The sequence below is a fragment of the Tenrec ecaudatus genome, chromosome 4 (assembly GCF_050624435.1).
Source record: "Tenrec ecaudatus isolate mTenEca1 chromosome 4, mTenEca1.hap1, whole genome shotgun sequence".
Lineage (NCBI taxonomy): Eukaryota > Metazoa > Chordata > Mammalia > Afrosoricida > Tenrecidae > Tenrec > Tenrec ecaudatus.
Genome location: NC_134533.1, coordinates 137,632,830 through 137,654,287, shown reverse-complemented (window position 1 = coordinate 137,654,287; position 21,458 = coordinate 137,632,830). Strand labels below are relative to the sequence as shown.

The 21,458-nt window shown below is 38.5% G+C and overlaps 1 protein-coding gene across 3 annotated transcripts in view; it reads right to left on the bottom strand.

The window, feature by feature from the left end:
* XRN1 (5'-3' exoribonuclease 1) overlaps positions 1–21,458 on the bottom strand; it is a 151,212-nt gene that overhangs the window by 100,650 nt on the left and 29,104 nt on the right. For all 3 annotated transcript variants that reach the window (XM_075546808.1, XM_075546807.1, XM_075546809.1), the window contains exons 7-12: positions 21,288–21,375; positions 21,034–21,202; positions 20,325–20,392; positions 19,452–19,589; positions 4,180–4,246; positions 3,857–3,962 (exon numbers count right to left, since the gene is read on the bottom strand). In XM_075546808.1, the coding sequence (XP_075402923.1) occupies positions 3,857–3,962; positions 4,180–4,246; positions 19,452–19,589; positions 20,325–20,392; positions 21,034–21,202; positions 21,288–21,375 (636 nt within the window). The remainder of the gene's footprint in view (positions 1–3,856; positions 3,963–4,179; positions 4,247–19,451; positions 19,590–20,324; positions 20,393–21,033; positions 21,203–21,287; positions 21,376–21,458) is intronic.

Genomic DNA, 21,458 nt, shown 5'->3' with positions numbered 1-21,458 from the left:
CAAATTAGAAACCACTAAGGGTATCATGGTAAAAAGGTTGGATGGTCACCGGAAAGTTGTCAGTTCAAACCCACTCTCTGTTCTGTGGGAGAAAGACGCAGCAGTTGGCTTTCATGAAGAGTTCCAGCTTTGGAAGCTCTTGAGGCTGCTCTACGCTATCTCATAGGGTTGCTTAGGATCAATGGCAGTGGGTTTAGGGTAGGGTTCATTTTAGTCTTTTTTTCCTATGCCTAGGTTGTTTTTTAAAACAGTGATAATTGTGTATCTTAGCAATCTTCTATCTCCTGGTCACATAGTAGGTTACGTATGTGTGGGGCTGCTAACTGCAAGGCAAGAAGTGTGAAACTATCAGGTACTCCATGGGTGAAAACTGCGGCTTCTGTAAAGATTTACTGTCTCAGAAACCCCGGGGACAGTTCTATCTATCCCACTTGTGAGTTGGAATTGATTCAGTGGCAGTAAGTTTGAGTTTTTGATCTTTTAAATTATATTTATCCCATACTATCATGACGCCAATTCTACCTTACAAATCCGGCTAGACCAGCACATGTACACGGGTACAGATAAGAGCTGGAAACACAGGGAATCCAGGACAGATAAACCCTTCCGGACCAATATTGAGAGTAGCCATTCCAGGAAGGGAGGGGATGGTGAGGGGAGGAAGGGGAACCAAACACAGTGATCTACCTATAACCCCCTCCCAGGAGGATGGACAACAGAAAAGTGGGTAAAGGGAGACATTGGTCAGTGTAAGACATGAAAAAAAAATTGTAAATTATCAAGAGAGGGTGGGGAAAGGAGGGGAAAATGAGAAGCTTATACCAAGTAGAAAGAAAATGTTTTGAAAATGATTATGGCAACAAATGTACAAATATGCCTGACACAATGGAGAGATGAATGGATTGTGATAAGAGTTGTATGTGCTCCCAATAAAATGATTTAAAAAACTGTACTTATGAGCTGGAAGCATCCTTCCAAATTACAGATTTTGTGTTAGCATCAGTGTAAGAGTTCTGGAGACAGTGAAGTGGCAGGAGAGAGACAGTGATTGTAATGAAGGTGAGGATGATTTTGATGAACTCGCATTTTGGACATTAACTATTACTTATTTTTCACTTACAAATAACTTTGTAATACATATCCTTGTTTATAAGGATATTCTAGATTTGAATCTATTTTGAAGAGAGATTAATAGAAGGACTGGTTCAAAAGGATGTAAATTTTAAGAACTGTGAATATGTGCTTTTCAGAATAATTTTACATATATACCTATAAAATCATCTTATTGGGGGCTTGTACAACTCTTATCACAATCCATACATCCATCCATTGTGTCAAGCACATTTGTATACTTGTTGCCCTCGTTCTCAAAACATCTGCTTTCTACTTGAGCCCTTGGTTTCAGCTCCGCATTTTCCCCCTCTCTTCCTGCTTCCCCTGCCCTCATGAACCCTTGATAATTTACAAATTATTATTATTTTGTCATATCTTACACTGTCCAATAACCAGTTTATATTTTTACCAGTAATTTAAAAAGAATTCTATCATCACTCATAGACCAACACCAACTGATCATTTCTTGGGCAAATGGTATTTTGTTTTTAAAAGTTTAAACTTTAATATATAAAATGGAAGATTATTTTCCAATTAGGCATTTAATGCCAACTCCTAGTATTACCGTTTATACAGTAGAACTCTGCTACTTGATATAATCAGATCTCAACACAAAATGTTGAGGAAATTTTGCATTGGGGCACCCAATGCACGTGACTTTTGTAAACTGTTTTATATAAAAAGCAGTTGCGTTCGGGACACCTAGCGTTAGTTGGCGTTGTTAGTACACGTTGTTTAAACCTTTTGTGGCTGTGTTCCAAGTATTTTGCTATAATGTTCTTAGTTTTTATACTGTTTTTAGTTAAAAAACATGGGTCCTAAGAAAGAGTTTTTTTTTAAAAGAATCATCATGATAAGGAACTGGTTAACCGAGTTATTGATATTGTTGCTGATCATTTAGTAAACCCTTTTAGAAAACAGTTCAGGAAACACCAACAGCAGACCACATTACACAGATTTTTGTTGTTGTTGAGAAAGCCAGTCAGGTCCTAGTGAAGGAAAAGACTCCTGAAAAGCGGGAGCAGTTCATTCTAGGGAAGAGGATCCCCTTCCACACAGGGAAGCTCTTTACCCACCTCCTCTCCACATCTGGGTCCACAGATCCAGATCCACATCACTCTCAAAGGATGGGCCATACTGCAGTTGTTAAAGGCTTTTTCAATGTTGTGCTATTTAAATTACTTAATGCTGAACTTATTTACCTTGGAATTTCTGTGTAATGTTTTATATAAAAAGGCAAGATTAGGGTAAAAATTTGGTGGTCAAGAACGGATTAATCTGTTTTCAGTTATTTCTTATGGGAAAAATTGATTCGGAACTCTATTGCATCGCATCTCGACGCTACCTTCTAGAATGGATTAGCATCGAGGTCCAGGGTTCTACTGTATAATTCCAATCAAAGATACATAAAAGTTAAGATGGAAGGATAAAAAGTGTTAACCATTTAAAATATTTTATTTCTCAATAGAAAGTCTTGCACACTGATGACAACTGACAAAAGTTTCAAATGAGATAGTGAACTGTACTGGAATTCCTAACTTTCTAGTTGTGAGAGGTCAGCATAGACCTGAACCATTCAAGACAAACTCTAGGCAAGACAATAGTCTAAGAGTTTGTATTTTATAGAACAATGTTTAAAAGCTTAAGTCTACTGCTTAGTAAATATCAGAGTAGATCTAATACTGACATTTAATTGTTTAAAAAAAGTAAAATTAATACATTAGATGATAGACAAGTACACTGCATATAATATGAATATGTTGCCCTTCATAAAACGCTATGATTTTACTTACAGAAAGGCAGCCTCATCTCATCTAGTGGTTAAGATATGGAGCCAGAGTACTTGGCTCAGCTAATTATAAGCTTTGTTACCTGGGGCAAGTCACTTAAGTCTTTCATTTTCTTGATTGAAAAACCAAAACAAATTTTACATGACTTAGAGAGTCATTAGAATTAAATGAATACTATTTTCAAAATGCTTAGAATAGTGCTTGGTGTTTGATAAGCACTACACGAGTTTTACTCTTCTTCTTCATCTCTAAGCATTGACATAGCCTTGAAGGCAGTGAATTGATATGAGTGTGTAATAAAAATAAAAGTCAATAGGGTCGTGACTTCACCCAGAAAGAAGAGCTGGGAGCAGAGGAAGTCCTTTGGACCAAGTGTGTCCCTGTGCTAAGAACCTGCTAGACTCAGAGGGAGAATGATGCTAGACCCATGTCCAAGAAACAACAAGCCTAGAGATGTTGAAAGGATACAAGGACCTTCCCTAAGGAAATGATATAGAGAAAAAAATCTTCCCCTAGAGCTAGCTAACTGAAATTTGAGCTTAAAACTATGAGAGAATAAATTTGTTAAAGCCAAAGAAAAATAAAAATGGATGTAACGCTAACATATGTACTGTGTTAAAAAATATATAGACAGCCACTGCCTTAGGTCAAGTCAGTAAGAAATATCTGAACTGGGTATTCCTTGGGGGTGAGTCACATGGTCTTTAACATCGTGAAACGCGAGCTTCAGGAGATGGAGAGCATAAAACTGAAAGCTTTTCATATGGAAATCTTTATCACAGGAATATAACACGTCAGAGTTAATCTTTAAAACCATGCTACTTGAAAGATGTACAATAACTTACAAAGTAAAAAATACTTCTCCTAGTACCTTCCCTATCAAAATCATGTTATTCCTAAAGAAAAACACAAAGTCTAATTTTCTCTAAAGTACAGCATCAGCAAAAACATACTCAGATACTACATCAACTCCCATCTTCGTCATGTAATATGTTCTTTTATATTGCCTAAATTCGGTTTCAAATAGGTCGTCATCTTCAGCATCATCTTCCAAATTACCTGGGGAAAAACACAGAAAGATGGTGACAATTATGACAATTATTTTATTTTCATTCAAAGGTTTTGTGATAAATGCCTATCAAAGTAGGTGATAATAATAATAAGCTACTGTAGAAACTTGCTCAATCCAACATGACCAAATTAGTAGAAGTAAAAGAAAGACATAAGTATCCTGTCACAAAAATAACACCGCCAAATGTATGTAATTCGTACTCACTTTTAGATGCTGTCACTTCAGATTCATTTTTTTCTAAAGCAGCCCAACAAATGGAACTTTCCTGGAACTATAAAAATTTTAAATCAATATAAAATTAATGGGAAGATATATTTCAAGAGAGATACTTAACAGGGAAATTTAAAAAATACTAAAAGTAATTGAAATGGCAAAATTTTATTTTTAAAGTAATTCTCAGATAGTATATAAATATTGGTTTTAGATTGCTTTTTAAAAAGAGATGTATTTATATAATTTACAATTTATGGATGTCTCAAACATACATTAAATCTTACAACTAAAACAGAATTATATGACTTTCAAAAGAAAAATCTTTAGAAATAGTACATTACTTATAGAAAAGTATAGTTAATATTAAATTATCTGACCATGTATCAGTATTAAAATTTCATGTTTGAGCTTAAAAAAGACAAAAACGCTCCAAACTCACTGCCCTTGAGTCACTACTGTTACTGACAAAATGACCTGAAGGTTGGAGTAGAACTGCCTGCAGGTCGCTGAGGCTGTCACTCTTTCAAAGCCTCATTTCTCTCCCTATTAGCTCTGAGGAGACTGTCAACAGAATCTACTGAAGGTTGAATTCAATGGTTACAAATATTACCATGGTTCTGAGGACCATTTACTACACTCCACTGTTTTTTGTCTCTTACATATCACCCACTTAATATTCTATACTTCTTTGATCATCACAACCCTTCATATTCTGTCCATCCGTTTTTCTTCCCTGTGATCTGATCCTTTCTCTCTTTTATTTTTTAACTATCTACTGTAGTGACTTTCATTAAATTCCTATAACTTATTTCCAGATCATTTTTTTCATCTAATCCAGAGCCTCTGTCAACTTCCTGTGCCTGGACTGTTCCTCCAGTTCCTCTCATTTCCTCAGTGTCTCTATTGTTAAATACATATGCCAGAAGACTAGTGAATCTCAGACTGAGATGAAACAGGAGGAGCCAGAGATTACTAACAAGTATACTTATTGAGTACAGGCTTCTCTAAAATTATACAGGCAAATATTTTTTTTCTTCTTTTTTTGCCACAATTTATTTTAATTACACAAATAATAATGAGTACAAGGAAGAAAATGGTCTAAATTGATTGTGGTAATGATTGTACAACTTTTGATAAGATTGAACTATTGTTTTATTATAAATCATTTCAGTGGGGGCTTGTACAACTGAACACAATCCATACATCACCCATTGGGTCAAGCACATTTGTACATATGTTGCCATCAACCTTGGGAGTAGCTCCTCATTTTCCCCTCCCCCACCACCCTCCCTCTCTTATGAACCCTTGATAATTTATTATTTTTTCATATCTTGCACTATCCGATGTCTCCCTTAACCCACTTGTCTGTTGTCCATCCCCATGGCAAGGGGTTATAGGTAGGTCATTGTGATTGGTTCCCTTTTTCTTCCCCCACCTTCCCTTTACCCTCCTGGTATGGCTTTCTCACAATATTGGTCCCAAGGAGTTTGTCCTGTATTTCCTGTGTTTCCAGCTCTTACCTGTACCCATGTGCATGCTCTGGTCTAGCCAGATTTGAAAGGCAGAATTAGGGTCATGATAATGTGGGGAGGAAGCATTAAAGAACCAGAGGAAAAATGTATGTTTCATAAGTGCTATACTGCATCATGATTGGTCCATCTTCTCCCCACAACTCTTCTGTAGGGAGATATCCAATTGTCTACAGATTGGTTTTGGGCTTTCACTCTGAACTACCCTCCTCATTCACATTATGATTTTTTGCTCTGGGTCTTCGATGCCTGCTACCTGATCTCATTGACCCCTCATGATCACAGAGATTGGTGTGCTTCTTTCATGTGGGCTTTATTGCTTCTTGGCTAGCCTTTAAGACCTCAGACACTATATCTTTTGATAGCCGGACACCATCAGCTTTCTTCACCACATTTGATTATGCACCCGCTTTGTCTTCAGCTATTATGCAGGGAAGGTGACCAATCATGGAATGTCAGTGTAGTAGAATAAAGTGTTCTTGCTTTGAGGGAATACTTTAGGGGAGGCTCAATGACCATCTGCTACCTTAATACTACACCTATAAATATATGTACATATATCTATTTACCCATCCTCATATATAATTATGTTTACATATGTACATGCCTGTATTTAGACCTCTATAAATACCCTTTGCCTCCTAGTTCTTTCCTTTCTTCTCTCTTGTCCCACTATCATGCTCAGCCTTCATTTGGGTTTCCATAATTCCTCTTGGTTACATTGCCCTTGATCAAGCCCTACCAGACCTCCTACACCGTCCTCACCATCCATTTTTGGTCACTTGTTGTTTCCTTTGTCTTGGGTTTGTTAACACCCACTTCCTTTCCTCTGACTCCCCCTCTCACATGTCCCCCCAGAACTGTCCTCCCGATTCCCCTCCAGCTTGTTTATCCCGCCAATCTTATCTAGATAGACATGCAGAGATAACAATATGCACAAACACAAGACCGAGAAAGACAAAGCAACAACAGAAAATAAAACAATACCTACAACAACAATAAAAGAAGTCAAGGACAAAAAAAGAACGAAAAAACAGAAAAGCCTATAAATAGTTCAAGGTCTGTTTGTGGTCCTGTTAGGTAGATAGCATAGGGACTGGGGCATCTATTACACATGCTCAGAAGTTCAAGCTTCTGGCCAGGAGGGGGTGGTATACCTAAGTAGGCGTTACACCTGGATTGGCCCATCGAGGTTAAGTGAATTTGATTCAGTCAATGGGGTTGACCAGTACTGTCAATCATGACTCCCAAGGGGGCCCCTGAAAAGGCCAGAAGTTTTGCTCTGGCGCTCTCTCTCCCAGCGGCTGCTACACAATGTAGCACAGCTGGCTGTGGTACAGAGTGGCCAGGCCACAGTCCCACAACTGTGCCGTGGACTCTGTCTGGCTTGTGTTGCATATACTATAAGACCTGAAACTGCTACTATTCTCTATAAACCCACTTGGATCACAAACCAGGCTTCGGTGTGAATTCTTTCTTATGCAGAGGCAAGGACAGAGGTATATCTCTCCCCCGAGAGAGCTAACATAATTTGCTGCCATGATCAAGATATATAAGGTAAACCAGCTCCAGATACTTTACTGGAGCAGGCCCTCACACCCTGGTCTTAGTGGTTTCGGGCACCTTTTGGACTTTTTCACCTCCCAACCTTGGGAAACAGCGCATAGCTGGAAAACAAGCCAGGCTGAATTCCTCCCGTAAAACATCGTGGAGGTGGATGGCTCCCAGAACTGACTCATGGGGACACTTGTAATGTATTACTGTAGCCCCATCCTTTTGTGTCCATGTTTTTAACCTATTCTTACTGGTATATGGGATTTTTCATTTGCCTTTCTGTGCTTGCCTTCCTGGGAACTCGCATGCCTTCCCCAGTCTGGATTTCTGGGAGGGGGCTGAGAAGCTATGGCCTGCAGGGTGGGAGAATTTTGATTCCCAAAGCCTTTCGAGGCTCAGTGGTCTGCTTTGTGTTTTGGCCAGCTAGATGGCTAGGAGCACCCGTGTAAACCCTGTAGGTTTCTACAGGGCTCTGGCTCTGGCGGCTGGCCCCATGCTGACTTTTGGCTAGGCTGCAAGCTGTGGCCGCCATTTTCCCAACCACGTGACTCTCCATTCTCTTGCACAATCTCTCTCACTTCATCCACATATCATACAATTCAATAGTTAAACCATATCAAGAAGTGTTGTACAATCTTTATCACAATCAATTTTAGTACCTTTTCTTTTTCTCTGTACTTACTGTTATTCATGTAGTGATTTTCAATGTTGGCAAAAATATACACAACAAAAGACTCACTCCAATAACTTTTACATGTATAATTCAGTGCCACTGATTATATTCTTCGTGCTGTATAGCCATTATTGTTATCCCTCTCCAAATTGTTCTACCACCATTAAAATGAACTTAATTCATCCCTCCCCCACCTTTAAGCAAAACCTCTTCCTCCTTCACCCATGGTAACCATAGGCTGTCAAGTTTGGTTTATTTTTTTAGTGGTTTTACTGATATAATTTTCACATGTCATGCACTTCCATAGTTAAACCACTTCACAAGAGTTGCATAAACCTCATTACAATCAGCTCTAACGCGCCCTTCCCCCTCCTGCACCTACTGATCAATCCCCAATTCCATCTTCCCCTCCTTCCTGATAAACCAGTGCATCAGTTCTTGTCTCTACTCTTTCTGTGCATCCTAAACTGGGAGAGTTAACAGAAACAATAAAAAAACAAAACAAAAGCAAAACAAAACAGAGAGCAGAAGATGAAATCTCAAGATGACACCTGGTAGAATAACCTGCCTAGTCCTCAGCCTCAGCGAGCAACAGATTTTACCAGTTTTGGCTTGACAGAGTCTTATGAAAAACTCTTCAAAGACTACACAATAGTAAGTCAGCTAACCAGCCTTCCACATAAGACACCCAGCTTTTAGAGTAAGACATTGCTATAGTCCAACCCCCTGGGCTACTTAGGTAGACCACAGAAATAGATCCCAACCCCGAATGGCTACTAGGTCACTTCCACCACTCCTATCCCCTCTGACAGACCAGAAGTATATTCTCTCAAGATAACTAACTCAATCACAAGAATACAGCTCTCAGTCACACCAGGCACCAAATTATCCTCCTAGCCTGAGTCTCACCCTCTCACTGACATCCTACAAGTCCACAAGGCAGTAAAACATCATATCATCTAACACCATCCCTACATACTACACAGGGTCGATAAGGTACCCTGGTGGATTCATTATTCGTGCTCCTTTACCCCAACAACAATAAGCTCTGGAGTCTGTTTCCTTAAAGGCAGCAACATACACCAGCTTTAAACTTACCAAGTAAAATTGCAGCTTTCTAGGGAAAGAGTCAGCCCCCAGGGAGACAGATGAACTTGAACCCATGGCATAGCTAGCTCCAGATAGCTGTTTGACCTATTTGCATTAGCTTCTGAGAAAGAAAACAGGGCTCCTCTCCCTGCCACAGGTATTGGGACTTATTACATCAGGGTTACTCAGAGACCTTCACGAACACTGGCAAGGTAGCCAGTGAACACTGGGTCCCACTGATCCTACTCAGATTACCTTCTGAACTGAAGGCCCTCCTTACAGGGGCACCCACAATAATAGCCTCGATCTACCCTGGGACTGTATGTAAGGAGGGGAGAACTCGGAGTTGTGTAGTAACCTACTATAAAGGGGCCTTCTATTATAAACAAATAAAGTTCTTCACTCTCCTTTCACAATTTACAGGGTTGATAAGGGATTCTGGTAGAATTAGTATACCCATCACACACCCCAACCACAACATCTAGAGCCTGCTTCCTACACCTTGAAAATACCTATTCTCCACTAATTTACCAACTAATTACATATCCCCAATAACCCTCTGTGCCCAGTGAACGTCAGTTCCTGTGAACGTCAATCCACATTTGTGTGATGGGCCTGTGCCACCCTCTTGCTCACAACAGATCTGGCACTGTTGCTAGTGATAGGGGCTGCGACCAGTCTGTTCACAGATCCCCAGAGCAGCTCCCTCACCCCCTATGGCACATGAGTGATATCCTGCGCTGCATGCAATTGGCCTTCCCAGTACCACCCTTGCTGCCTGTGATCACACTGCCCACCCAGCCGGATGGAACTATCACATCATCTTCCAAATATATAGCCCCAGCTGTCCAGGGAGAGAGTCAACCCCAGTGAGAACTCACAGTGCAGCTGGCTCTGGGTAGTCCTTAGAATCATACCTACTAGTCTCTGAGAAAGAAATCACAGGAAGGACTCCTCGTCTCCCAGGAAAATGGTGCCAACCTCCACCAAAAAGGGAGACAACAGACCACATCAGCAGCCAATACAAGAAAGCAAGAGAAATAAAACACAATGACTGAGGAGGACCTGAACCTACGACCTACATAGAAGACTCAGACAGTGAACCATCAAAGAAAGAAACATTCAGTCTGATGCTTAGAGTCATAAAGGATATGAGGGAATCAATACAGAAAGGGATGAAAAAATAGAAAGAGAGTCCACTTACCAAAGGGAAATACAAGAGTTAAGGGAAAATGCAGCAGAAGCAGCAAAAGCACAGCAAACGGTAAAACACCTTACCAATAGGCTAGAAGAGGCGTAGAATTGTATCAGTGACCTCAAAGATAGCCAAATAGAACTCAACAAATTTGAAAGACAATCTAACAAGATAATCAAAGAAACTGAAGAAAACCTGAGAACAATGACCAATGCTATGAAGAGAAACAACAGCCAAATAATTGGAATACCAGAGCAAGACAAAATGGAAAAATCAACAGACAAGATAGCAAGAGGATTCCTGGAAGAAAACTTCCCCAATTTAATGAAGGACAATTCCAGAAAGCAGAGAGTACACCTATTACACTGAAACCCAAGAACATAGAATGGCATATAGTGGTCAAATGATCCATCTTTGAAGAAAAGGAGAAAGACAGGTGAATAGGAAAGAAGCTCAACAAAGAGGTTATAGAACCAAACGCTACAATTAGAAAAGTTGACCTGATAAGATATATTCAGCCCTCTCCCACTAACTGCAAAAAAATTCACACTTTTTATGTTCACATGACACATATTTGAAAATAGACCACACTCTGGAACACAAGTCAAGTTGGAGAAAATTCAAACACATAGAGGTCACTCAGACTTCCTTCTCTGACCACTATGCCATAAGGCTGGAAATCAAAAGAAAGATAAAAAATAAGGGCAAGTACTTGGAAAACGAATAACTGACTTCTTTAAAAGGTATGGTTATTGGTCCAAATTACAGACAAAATTAGTAAGTTTCTAGAAACCATTGAGAATGAGAATAGAACATATCAAAATCTTTGGGATATAGTAAAGACAGCTATCAGAGGTTGCTTGAGAGCTATAGATGCATATGAAAAAATAAGAGAGACTTATGGTGGGTACCCTATCACAAAGCCTTCTGCAGTTGAAACAGAGTCAACAGAATAATCATTTTAATATCAAAAGAAACAAATGAGAACAATCAGGGCTGAGATAAATGAGTGGGAGAAAATATGGAGAAAATCAACTCAGTAAAGTGCTGGTTGTACGAAAGGATAAATAGAATTGATAAACTATTAGCAAACCTAACAAAAGATAGGAAGGAAGAGACATCAATATCCTTCCTTGAAGGATGAAACGGGGAAATGACAATGGACCCTAATCAAATTAAAAGACTAATTACAAAGTACTATGAAGGACTATACTCTAAGGAATACAACAACTTGGAAAACATGGACAAATACCTGGAAAAACAAACCCTTCTCAGATTACCTCATAAGAATTTGAACAGACCCATAGCAAAAACAAGAAATAGATAAGGTTATCAAGGTATTAGTAACTAAAAAAAGCCCTAGCTCAGATGGCTTCACAAGAGAAGTCTACCAAGCATTGAGGGAAGGGCTGACACCAATTCAATACAAGCTCTCTTCCAGAACATTAAAAGGATGGTAAACTCCCAAACACATTCTATGAAGAATAACAGTGATACCAAAACCGGGCAAAGATCTTACAAGAATAGAAAACTACAGGTCAATATCTCTAATGAAATAGATTCAAAAATTCTTAACAATATCTTGGTCAATAGGATACAGAGTATATAAAAAGTGCAATTCCTCATTACGAAGTGGGATTCATACCAGGGATGCAGGGATGGTTCAATATCTGAAAATCCACCAGCGTTATCCATCACATTGAGAAGAAAAGGACAAGAACCACATGATAATATCAATAGATGTAAAAAAGCATTAAATAAAATTCATCATGCAATCCTAAGACACTCAAGAAGATAGGATTGGAAGGAAATTATCTCAGTAAATTAAAGCTTTATATGAAAAAAGTAAACCAGACAAGGATGACCTTGTTCCCATTTTTATTCAACATCATCTTGGAGGTCCTAGCTAATAATATAAGGCAATGGAAGGATATCAAAGGTATACATTTGGAGACAGAAGTGAAATTACTGTTATGGAAGCAATAGAGGAGTGTGATAGAGTGGCAGCATACAATATCAACAAGCAGAAGTTAATTTGATTGCTATATTCAAATGATGCAATTACATAAAAAGTGACCAGGAAGGAGTACCCTTCACAATAGCCAAACATATATGGAAACATCTAAGGGTATACTTAACAACAAAAAAGAAGATCTATATGAGGAAAACTACAGAACCTTATTACAAAAAACCAAAAGGGATTTTCAAAAGTGGAATGATACCCCATGTTCATGGATCGGAAGACTCAATATTACAAAGATGTCATTTCTACCTAAGGCACTACATAGGTTCAACGCAATCCTGATACAAATACCAGCATAATTTCTCAAATAAATGGAAAAACTGATTACAACTTCATATGGAAAAGGACGAAGCCCAGAATTGGCAAAGAAAGCCTCAAGAAAAAGAATAAAGTGGGTGAGTTTGCATTAGCTGACTTTAAAACGTATGCAGCCACAGTTGTCAAACAGCATGGCACTGGTAAAATGGTGAATACTCGAACAACGGTTAAGAACAGAAGAGCCAGAAATAAAAACAGCAGAATACAGACAACTGATCTTTGATAAGAGCCTAAAAAATATCAAATGGGAAGCAGATGCCCTTTTTAACAAATGGTGCTGGAAAAACTGGATATCAACCTGCAGAAGAAAGAAACAAGACACTTATCTCATACCATACACAAGGACAAATTCAAGGTGAATAACAGACCTCAAGGTAAACTCCAAAACTATCAGGATAATCAATGAAAAAATTTGGACAAAGCTGAGAACTTTAGAGCAGGGAATACATGGCTATCAGTAATAATGAAGGACAAACACCCAGAGGAAGATAAAATAGATGTGTGGGACATACTAAAGATAAAACACTTGTGTGCACTGAAAACTTCATCAAGAGAGTAAGAGAGCTCACAGACTGGGAAAAGATATTTAATAGTGACATATCAGACAAAAGTTTTATTACTAAAATCTACAGAACCCTGCAATCTTACAAGAAGAAGAAAATGAATACATCACTGAGGAGGTGCCAAAAGACTTGAACAGAATATTCACAAAGGAGGAAACCCAAATGACCAATCAACATGTAAGAAAACGTTCCCAATCATGAGCCATCCAGGAAATACAAATCAAAACAACCATGAGGTACCGCCTAACACCTAAAGGACAGCCTAATTTAAAAAAAGAGAAAGCAACAAAGGTTGGAGGGGGTGCAGTGAGATAGGGATTCTCATGCACTGCTGGTGGTCTTGTAGCTACCTAGAGCCATTGCTGAAAGCGATTTGGCGATACCTAAAATAGATGGAAATTGAATTAACTTATGACCCAGCATGACTACTGGACATAAACCCAGAAGAAGTAAGAAACAGCCCATGGGCAGCCATCTGCGCTCCGATGATCATCGCTGCACAGTTCGCAATTGCAGAGAATTGGAAACACTAAATTCCCATCAACAGACACACAGATTAAAATCCTCTGGTATACACACAATGGATTGCTGTGCATCCCTCAACAAGTGACGAAAAGATAAAGCAACTTGTCTGGTGGGAAGCGCTACAGGCTATTACGCTGAGTGAAGTCAGCCAAGCGCAAAAGGACTAGTACAACACGAGTCCCCTGAGGTAGGTTCAAACAGCAGAATGGGCATAGGGGAAAATGTGCTTATCGTACAGTTCCCGGGCTGAGGGCCAGATACCCTGCCCAATGATGCATATGTCATATAAATCAATGAAGGAATAAATAAAAATGTTGTAGATAGCACCTGTCCTGGAACAACACCCCATCGCCACCCCAGTTCATATGCCCATAGAGGGGTGGGGAAGAAAAAGATAGCAATGGGGAATAGAGCACCAATCCACCCAAGGAGAAGGTATATTTTATGTCTCCACAGGAAAGAGAGAGAGACCTCATTCCAGTGTGCCAAGCTTCAAGGGAGACATTCTTGCTTGGAGAAGCTTGTTCACAGAGAGAACTTCAAGGCTGGCCTTAGCTGGAGATGTGACATCACTCCCTAGATGAAAGCACTACAGAGGATGGCTCTGGAGATACAGTTTGGGGAGTGTGGCAAGTCTGACCCATCCACAATGGGAGCAAAGCAAAGAAGTCCCTGAGGAATCCCAATTGTAGACTTCTGACCCAGGGGGGCAGCACTTGACACCTAATCTGAATGGGTTGCGGGATATTCACAAGGGGGCCACATAGGAAGTTAAAGGTGTAATGGGAAGCTGGACGAGGCAGTAGACTGCTCCATCCTTAACTGCAGGAAGAGCAATAGGGTCTTGTAGAAGGCATGCCCCTCAGACATGAACACTGTGGACTAAAAGGATTTAAGTGCTGTTAGGTAAGCAGGTCCTGGGATATGGATCCCTGAAAGAAAAGGAGATTGGACTGATGGATTACAACAGGGCCTGCTGCTCGCTACTAAACAGAGAGCTACTCAGCAACTCTGGGTCAGGACAACAGGTAGACTGGGAATTATTTGTGTGGTCTCGCTTTTTTTTCTTTTGGTGTCTAGCTATATGAAATATGCAGGATAAGCAATCCCAAGGAAATAGGAACAGGAACACAGGTTCTGGGAGCGGGGGTGTTGGTGGAAGGGGAAATGGGAGAGGAGGAAGTGAAGGGCAGGGAGGAATGAGACAGTAACAAAAGGTACAGGGCAATAGCAAGGGATCCAAAATTGATCGTGAGAAAAAATAAAATAAAATAAAATTGATGGTGAAGAGGATGTAGCGTTCCCAGTCATGTTTGATCAACTGAAATGTATCTGAAAAGAATTACTGAGAGTTGACCGATGGGTAAACATGATAGTGAGCAAGAAAAAAAGAAAAATAGGAAAGAACAAGAGAATAAAAATTAAATATATAGGTATGTATATGTGTAAACATATAGACGTATAAAGATAGGTGTATTTATGTATGTATGTACATGTATGCTTGTTTACATACATCCATGTACACACACATATATACATATACATGTAAATACAACAAGGAAGCAGATGGACTTTAGACCTCTACTTAAATCTTAGCTTTACATAATGTGGCTATGTATGATACTCACCTTCCCAATATGACCCCTGAAGACAAAATGGGTGCATAAGCAAATGTGGTGATGAAAGCTGATGGTGCCTGGCTATTAAAAGATATAGTATCTGGGGTCTTAAGGGCTTGAAGTTAAACAAGCAGCCATCAAGCAGGGAAGCAACAAAGCCCACATGGAAGAAGCACACCAGCCTGTGTGATCATGAGATGGCAACGGGAATAGGTATCAGAAGTTCAGAAACAAGCCATCAAATTGACATGAAGGAGTGTAACAAAGTGGACATCCCAAACCCACCTGTAAGATAATTGGACAGTCCCTCACAAAAGGGCCACATGGTAGGGAAGATATATCCAGGGTACAGTATAGCACTGATGAAACACCTAATTATCTTCTAGTTCTTTACTATTACCTCTCCTTAATATTATGGTCTTAGTTTAATCTCATTAATCTTGTTAGACCTGCATATGTTCATTTGTATAATTAAGATAACTCAATTTATGAAATTCAAGATCGATTAACTGTTCAGTAATAGTTGGGAATAATGATTCCCTGAGGGTATAAGAAGAGGGGATGGGACGGGACTGATAGCAATGATGACTGTATAACCCCACTTGAGCGGAATGAATAACAGAATTGTAGTGAATGGATACACTAGATAGTGTAAGATAAGGCAAAAAACAAACAAAATATACATAATAATAAGAGTTTCTGGGAGTATAGGGGAGGGAGGAGTTAAAAAGGAGCTGCCATCAGAGTTCAAGAAGAAATGAAATCTTTTGAAACTGATGGTGCAGCAATTGTACAATTATTCCGGCTCTAATTGAATTACAGATTATTATAATATATGCAAGACCTCCAAATTAAAAAAAGTAAATAATGCCTGACCAAACAATAAAACTTAAGATAAAGATGTTTTAAAAAGAAAACACGTATCCATTGTATGTCAAGCACATTCTCAAAACATTTGCTTTCTACATGTGCCCTTAATATCAGCTCATTTTCCCCTCCCTTGCTGCTCTTCCCTCCCTCATGAATCCTTGATAATTTATGGATTACTGTTTTGTCATATCTTCCACTGTCCGATGTCTTCCTTCACCTATTTTTCTGTTGTCTGTCTTCCAGGGAGGTTATATGTAGACCCTTATAATTGGTTCCCCCTTTCTACTGCACCTTCCCTCTACCCTCCGGTATAGCCATTCTCACCACTGGTCCTGAGGGGATCATCTGACCTGAATTCCGTGTTTCCGGTTCATGTCTGTGCCAAAGTACATCCTTTGGTCTGGCCGGATTTGGGATTTGGGGGGGGCGGGAAGGGGGAGGAGGCATTTAAGAACTGGAGGAAAGTTGTATGTTTAAATCATTGCTGCACTGCACCCTGGCTGGATCATCTCCTCCCTGTGACCCTTCCATAAAGGGATGTCCAGTTGCCTACAGATGGACTTTGGGTTCCCAATCTGCACTTCCCATCTTTCACAATGATATGATTTTTTGTTCTTTGATGCCTGATACCTGAACCTTTTGACACCTCATGGTCACACAGGCTGGTGTGCTTCTTCCATGTGGGCTTTGTTGCTTCTGAGCTAGATGGCCGCTTGTGTACCTTCAAGTGTTAAAACCCCAGACGCTATATCTTTTGATAGCAGGACACCATCAGCTTTCTTCACCACATTTGGCTATGCACCCACTTTGTCTTCAGCGATTGTGTCGGGAAGGTGAGCCTCATGGAACGCCAATTTAATAGAACAAAGTGTTCTTGCATTGAGGGAGTGCTTGACTGGGGGCCCAATATCCAACTGCTACCTTAATACTAAACGTATAAATATATGCACGTAGCTCTATTTGCCATCATCATATATTTATTTCCAGATGTACGTGCCTGTGTTTAGATCTCTATCGATACCCTTTGCCTCCTAGTCCTTTCCTCTATTGCATTTTGCTTCCCTCTTGTCCCACTGTTGTGCTCAGCCTTCATTTGGGTTTTGGTGATTCCTTTGAGTGACATTGCCCTTGATCAATCCCTGCCAAGCCTCTTACACCCTCCTTGCTGCTGATTTTGGATCACTTGCTGTTCACTTGTCCCTGGGTTTGTCAACACCACCTCCTTTCCCCACCTCCCTCTCTCCCATGTCTCCTTGGAACCAGCGCTCCCGTTGTTTTCTCCTCCAGACTGTTCATCCAGCCTATCATATCTAGACAGACCTATAGAGATAATAGTATGCACAAAATAACAAGGCAGCAAAACAAAGCGACAAAAGAAAACAAAATGACAACAAAAAACCCACAAATGATAAAAAATAAATAAAATTTTTTAAAGAAAGAAAACAGTAATAATAATATAAAGATAAAAATAAAAAGTAAGAAAGAAAACACCACTAATACTTTAAAAACCAGAGAAGAATTTGCTTTTTTGGAACAACCCAGAAATATTTGAACATAGAGAAATTTTGGGTTGGGTTGAGAAAGAGGTCAACGGACCAAGTATTATATTGTACCATGTTTCAATTCACCATAATCAAGTTTATAATAATCTTTCTGATAGTAAAGCTGTTTGAGTCCTTCCATCTATGACTAGAGGGAATCTGCCAGAGGCCCAATCCAACCAGACATTACAGATTGATTTTGGGTTCCCACTATCCTCCATAGTCTTCTACAAAATGGGTGTTCATAATTTAAGCTCTAATACTTTTCCCTTCATCATATTTAGATTTTGTTATTGTCTTTGGAGCACATGGGCTGGTGTGCTTCTGTGTGATGCCTCAGTTAGATGGCTGCTTATTTAAATATAAGCCTTTAACTCCCCAGCCACTATTCCAACTGACAGCTGGACACCATCTGCTTTCTTCATCACGCGTATTGTTGCATCTTCATCTTCAGTGATCTCATGAAGGTGAGTATTGAGCGGGACCATGTTATAAGAACTAAGTGTTCTTGGATTAGAGCTACAATTACATTGGAGCACAGAATCCATCTGCTTCTCCAGGGTTAAAGTCTTATTTCCTTTAAGAATAAACAGCAAATTTAGTCTTACTGCTGCCGCCAAATTCCATTAAGGAAGAGCTAAGCCTTAGAACAGTGGTTCTCAACCTTCCTCATGCCGCCACCTTTTAATACAGTTCCTCATGTTGTGGTGACCCCCCAACCATAAAATCATTTTCATTCCTACTTCATAACTATAATTTTGCTACTGTTAGGAATCAAGCGACCCCTGTGAATGGGTTGTTCAATCCCCAGAGGGGCGGCGATCCACAGGTTGAGAACTGCTGTCTTAGAAGGACTACACTAGAGAACACCAAGATAGTTGGTCATCTAAGAGCAAGAATTCTTAGTCATAAACATAAGTAGAAGTAGTTTAGAAAGAGAATTACAGAAAATGCATTTGTTTGACTAGAATCCAATAATTATCGACAGAAGAAGGAAAATTTTGAAGAGATTTATTTTATTTTCCAATCAATACAAATAAGACATTCCTTGGATCTTATTGGAGATGTTTTTACAAGGCACTTGCATATTCTAACCACTTAACATTTACTCAGTCAACTTCAACTCACTGTCACCCAGTTGATTTTGATTCATAGGGACCCTCAAGCACAGAGTAAAACTGCCCCAGGGGTTTTCAAGACTATAAATCTTTACAGGACTAGAAAACCACATTTCTTTCCCTGTGACATTTACTAGATATTTCTATTAATTATATGCACTCTAGCCAATCCACACAATTTATATATCATTTTATATGTAACTCATTTTCAGAGGAAATTGCTGCTCTAGTTAAAGTCACATATCACATTAAATGCTACACATATGTACAGGAAGATACTACCATTGTTTTTAAATAGTCTGCTTTGTATCAGATGTTTTTAAAAGGAGCCTTCTTTTCTAGGATTTTGCATTTAAAATATTTTCTACATCTAATAATAGAATCAAAGAACAAAAAACAAAACAAAACACCAGTTCTTTTTTCAAGGATAAAAATCTGAAACTGAATTTTAAAGATCAAGCTTAAGTGACATTGGTTAGTTTGAACCTAAAATAAAAAGAAATTAAAATTTTAAAAAATGTTTATAGAGAAGATCAAAGTTAAATCAGGCCAACCCCAAAATTCTAAAATGGAAAATGAGAAATAGGATTTTCAGTTTTCTCTTCATAGCTAAAAATGTAAAAGACCACCTAAAAATCCCGAATACCTTTGATTTTTTCTTTTCCTTGTAGATCCTGGCTTCTTCTGCTGCAACACCTGCTGCTTCATTAAGGTACTTGTTACCAACTTTGCTTTCAAACCACTTTAGATCCACAAAAACTTCACTGAAGTGCTCACGATCAAACTGTATAGAAAGGTTTAAAACTTGTTTTAAAATAATATAATTATGTCTAGCAGAACACAAATCAGTAGCTTACAGTGAGAACTTCTGGGGCATAGAGAATAGGGATATATTATATTTTTATACACATGAAAAACCACAACCAAATTCATTGCCATTGATTCTGGCTCTCGGGCATTTCCTGTGTTATAGTATAGAATAGGACTGTTCTGTACAGAGCATTATCACTCCGTGGTTCTATCACATCAAGCAGTATTGTACAATTGCTATAACAAACAATTTCAAAACATTCTCTTCCATCTTGAACTCCTTCACATCAATTCTCCTTTACCTTGTCCCACCCCCACCCCTAACACCGTACCCTCAGGAACCCTTATTCTATTTGCTGTCACTATAGGTTCATCAGAATTGGATTTCATATAACCATAGGATTTTCTTAACTATAATCTTTGTGAAGTAAATCACCAGGCCTCTTGTTTGAGATACCGCTGTGTCTACTCAAACCACTAACCTGTGTGAAAACAATTTGTGCTACCTAAGGACCTTCTATTCACAGAAAGACCCCATCTATTACTTTTAAAATAAAAAAAAAAAAGTAACGGGTGTATCATTTCTAAACAGCGATCAACTGGAATAGAATTGTAAAAACTTTTTTTTTCTTCTATTTTTCTGTAATTGGTTTCTGACCATCTATATCTACTTTGAAACAAAAAAAAAGTAAAGCTTCCAAATACTTACATCTGATAGTTTTATAAGGTATCTCTCAAAGCGAGGTAAGTTGAGATGTCCATTTTCATTGATATAACCTAAAATAAAAAAATCTAAATTTACATGATTTTTTCTAAATAATTCTACAAAATTATTTTCATAAAATACTGCTGTTCATATTCTACTAATCAAGGAAAACACTCAATTATGGGCTATGTAATTGGCCTTAGTTTCAAAGAAAGTTGTAATGCTAAAACATTTAATGTGTAAGCACTGAAGCTAAATAAAACAAATTCTAAGCTCATTTAATACTACTCCTGCTGCAGACACAGCAATATTTTTTACAGTTAATTAAATGTTATAGAACATTCTAGATAATTCAACTTCATATGCTAACTTAAATCTCTCCTTAAAATAAATATTCTAATGTTTATATATTCATAAAAATAGGATTTTTGTTCTAAGCTATGAAAGCACCTGAGAGGACCCAACCAACAACTTCTGTTAGTTTTCTTAATGAATTAAAAGCAGAGGTCAGTTAGGTATCAATAAGTGAAGTTGTTTAATTTTGGTCAGTTTCCTTGCTTGTGAATTATTGCAAATCTCAGACCAAAAAATCCTCAATTTTTTCTATTCTAGTTGTGCATGCAATACTCAAATACTATGATAAACATTTTTAAAAAGTAGTCAAGTACTAAACTAGAGGAGCCTCAAATTAATATAGTTAAGCTTTTCTTACCCCCAAGTTCTGGCAGGATGGTAATATATGTTCCATAAAGAAGAGGCAGTGCATCATGATTAATATGTAAATGAGGTAGATGAGGAATAAAATCATTGCCAACAAGAAATCCCATCAAAATCCAATCATCTATTATCCTCTCAATATCATATTTAAATGAGATCTTTCCCTATAGCAAAGGGGAGGGAAAAAAGCTAAATCTTTCAGAAATTTCTACATGTAAACCTCTGGTCCATAGCTATGTTAATACTCACTTTTAATATGGAAAACTCATAATCAATATACTCTCTCATTAAAGACAAGTGTAGGAGGTGAAATGTGGTTTCTTCTGGTGCACATACCCTGTATATTAGTGAGATAATAGCATTCATTATATTTTTAAGCCCCAAATTAAAAAATGTAGCAAACCTTAAAGTAAAAATTAT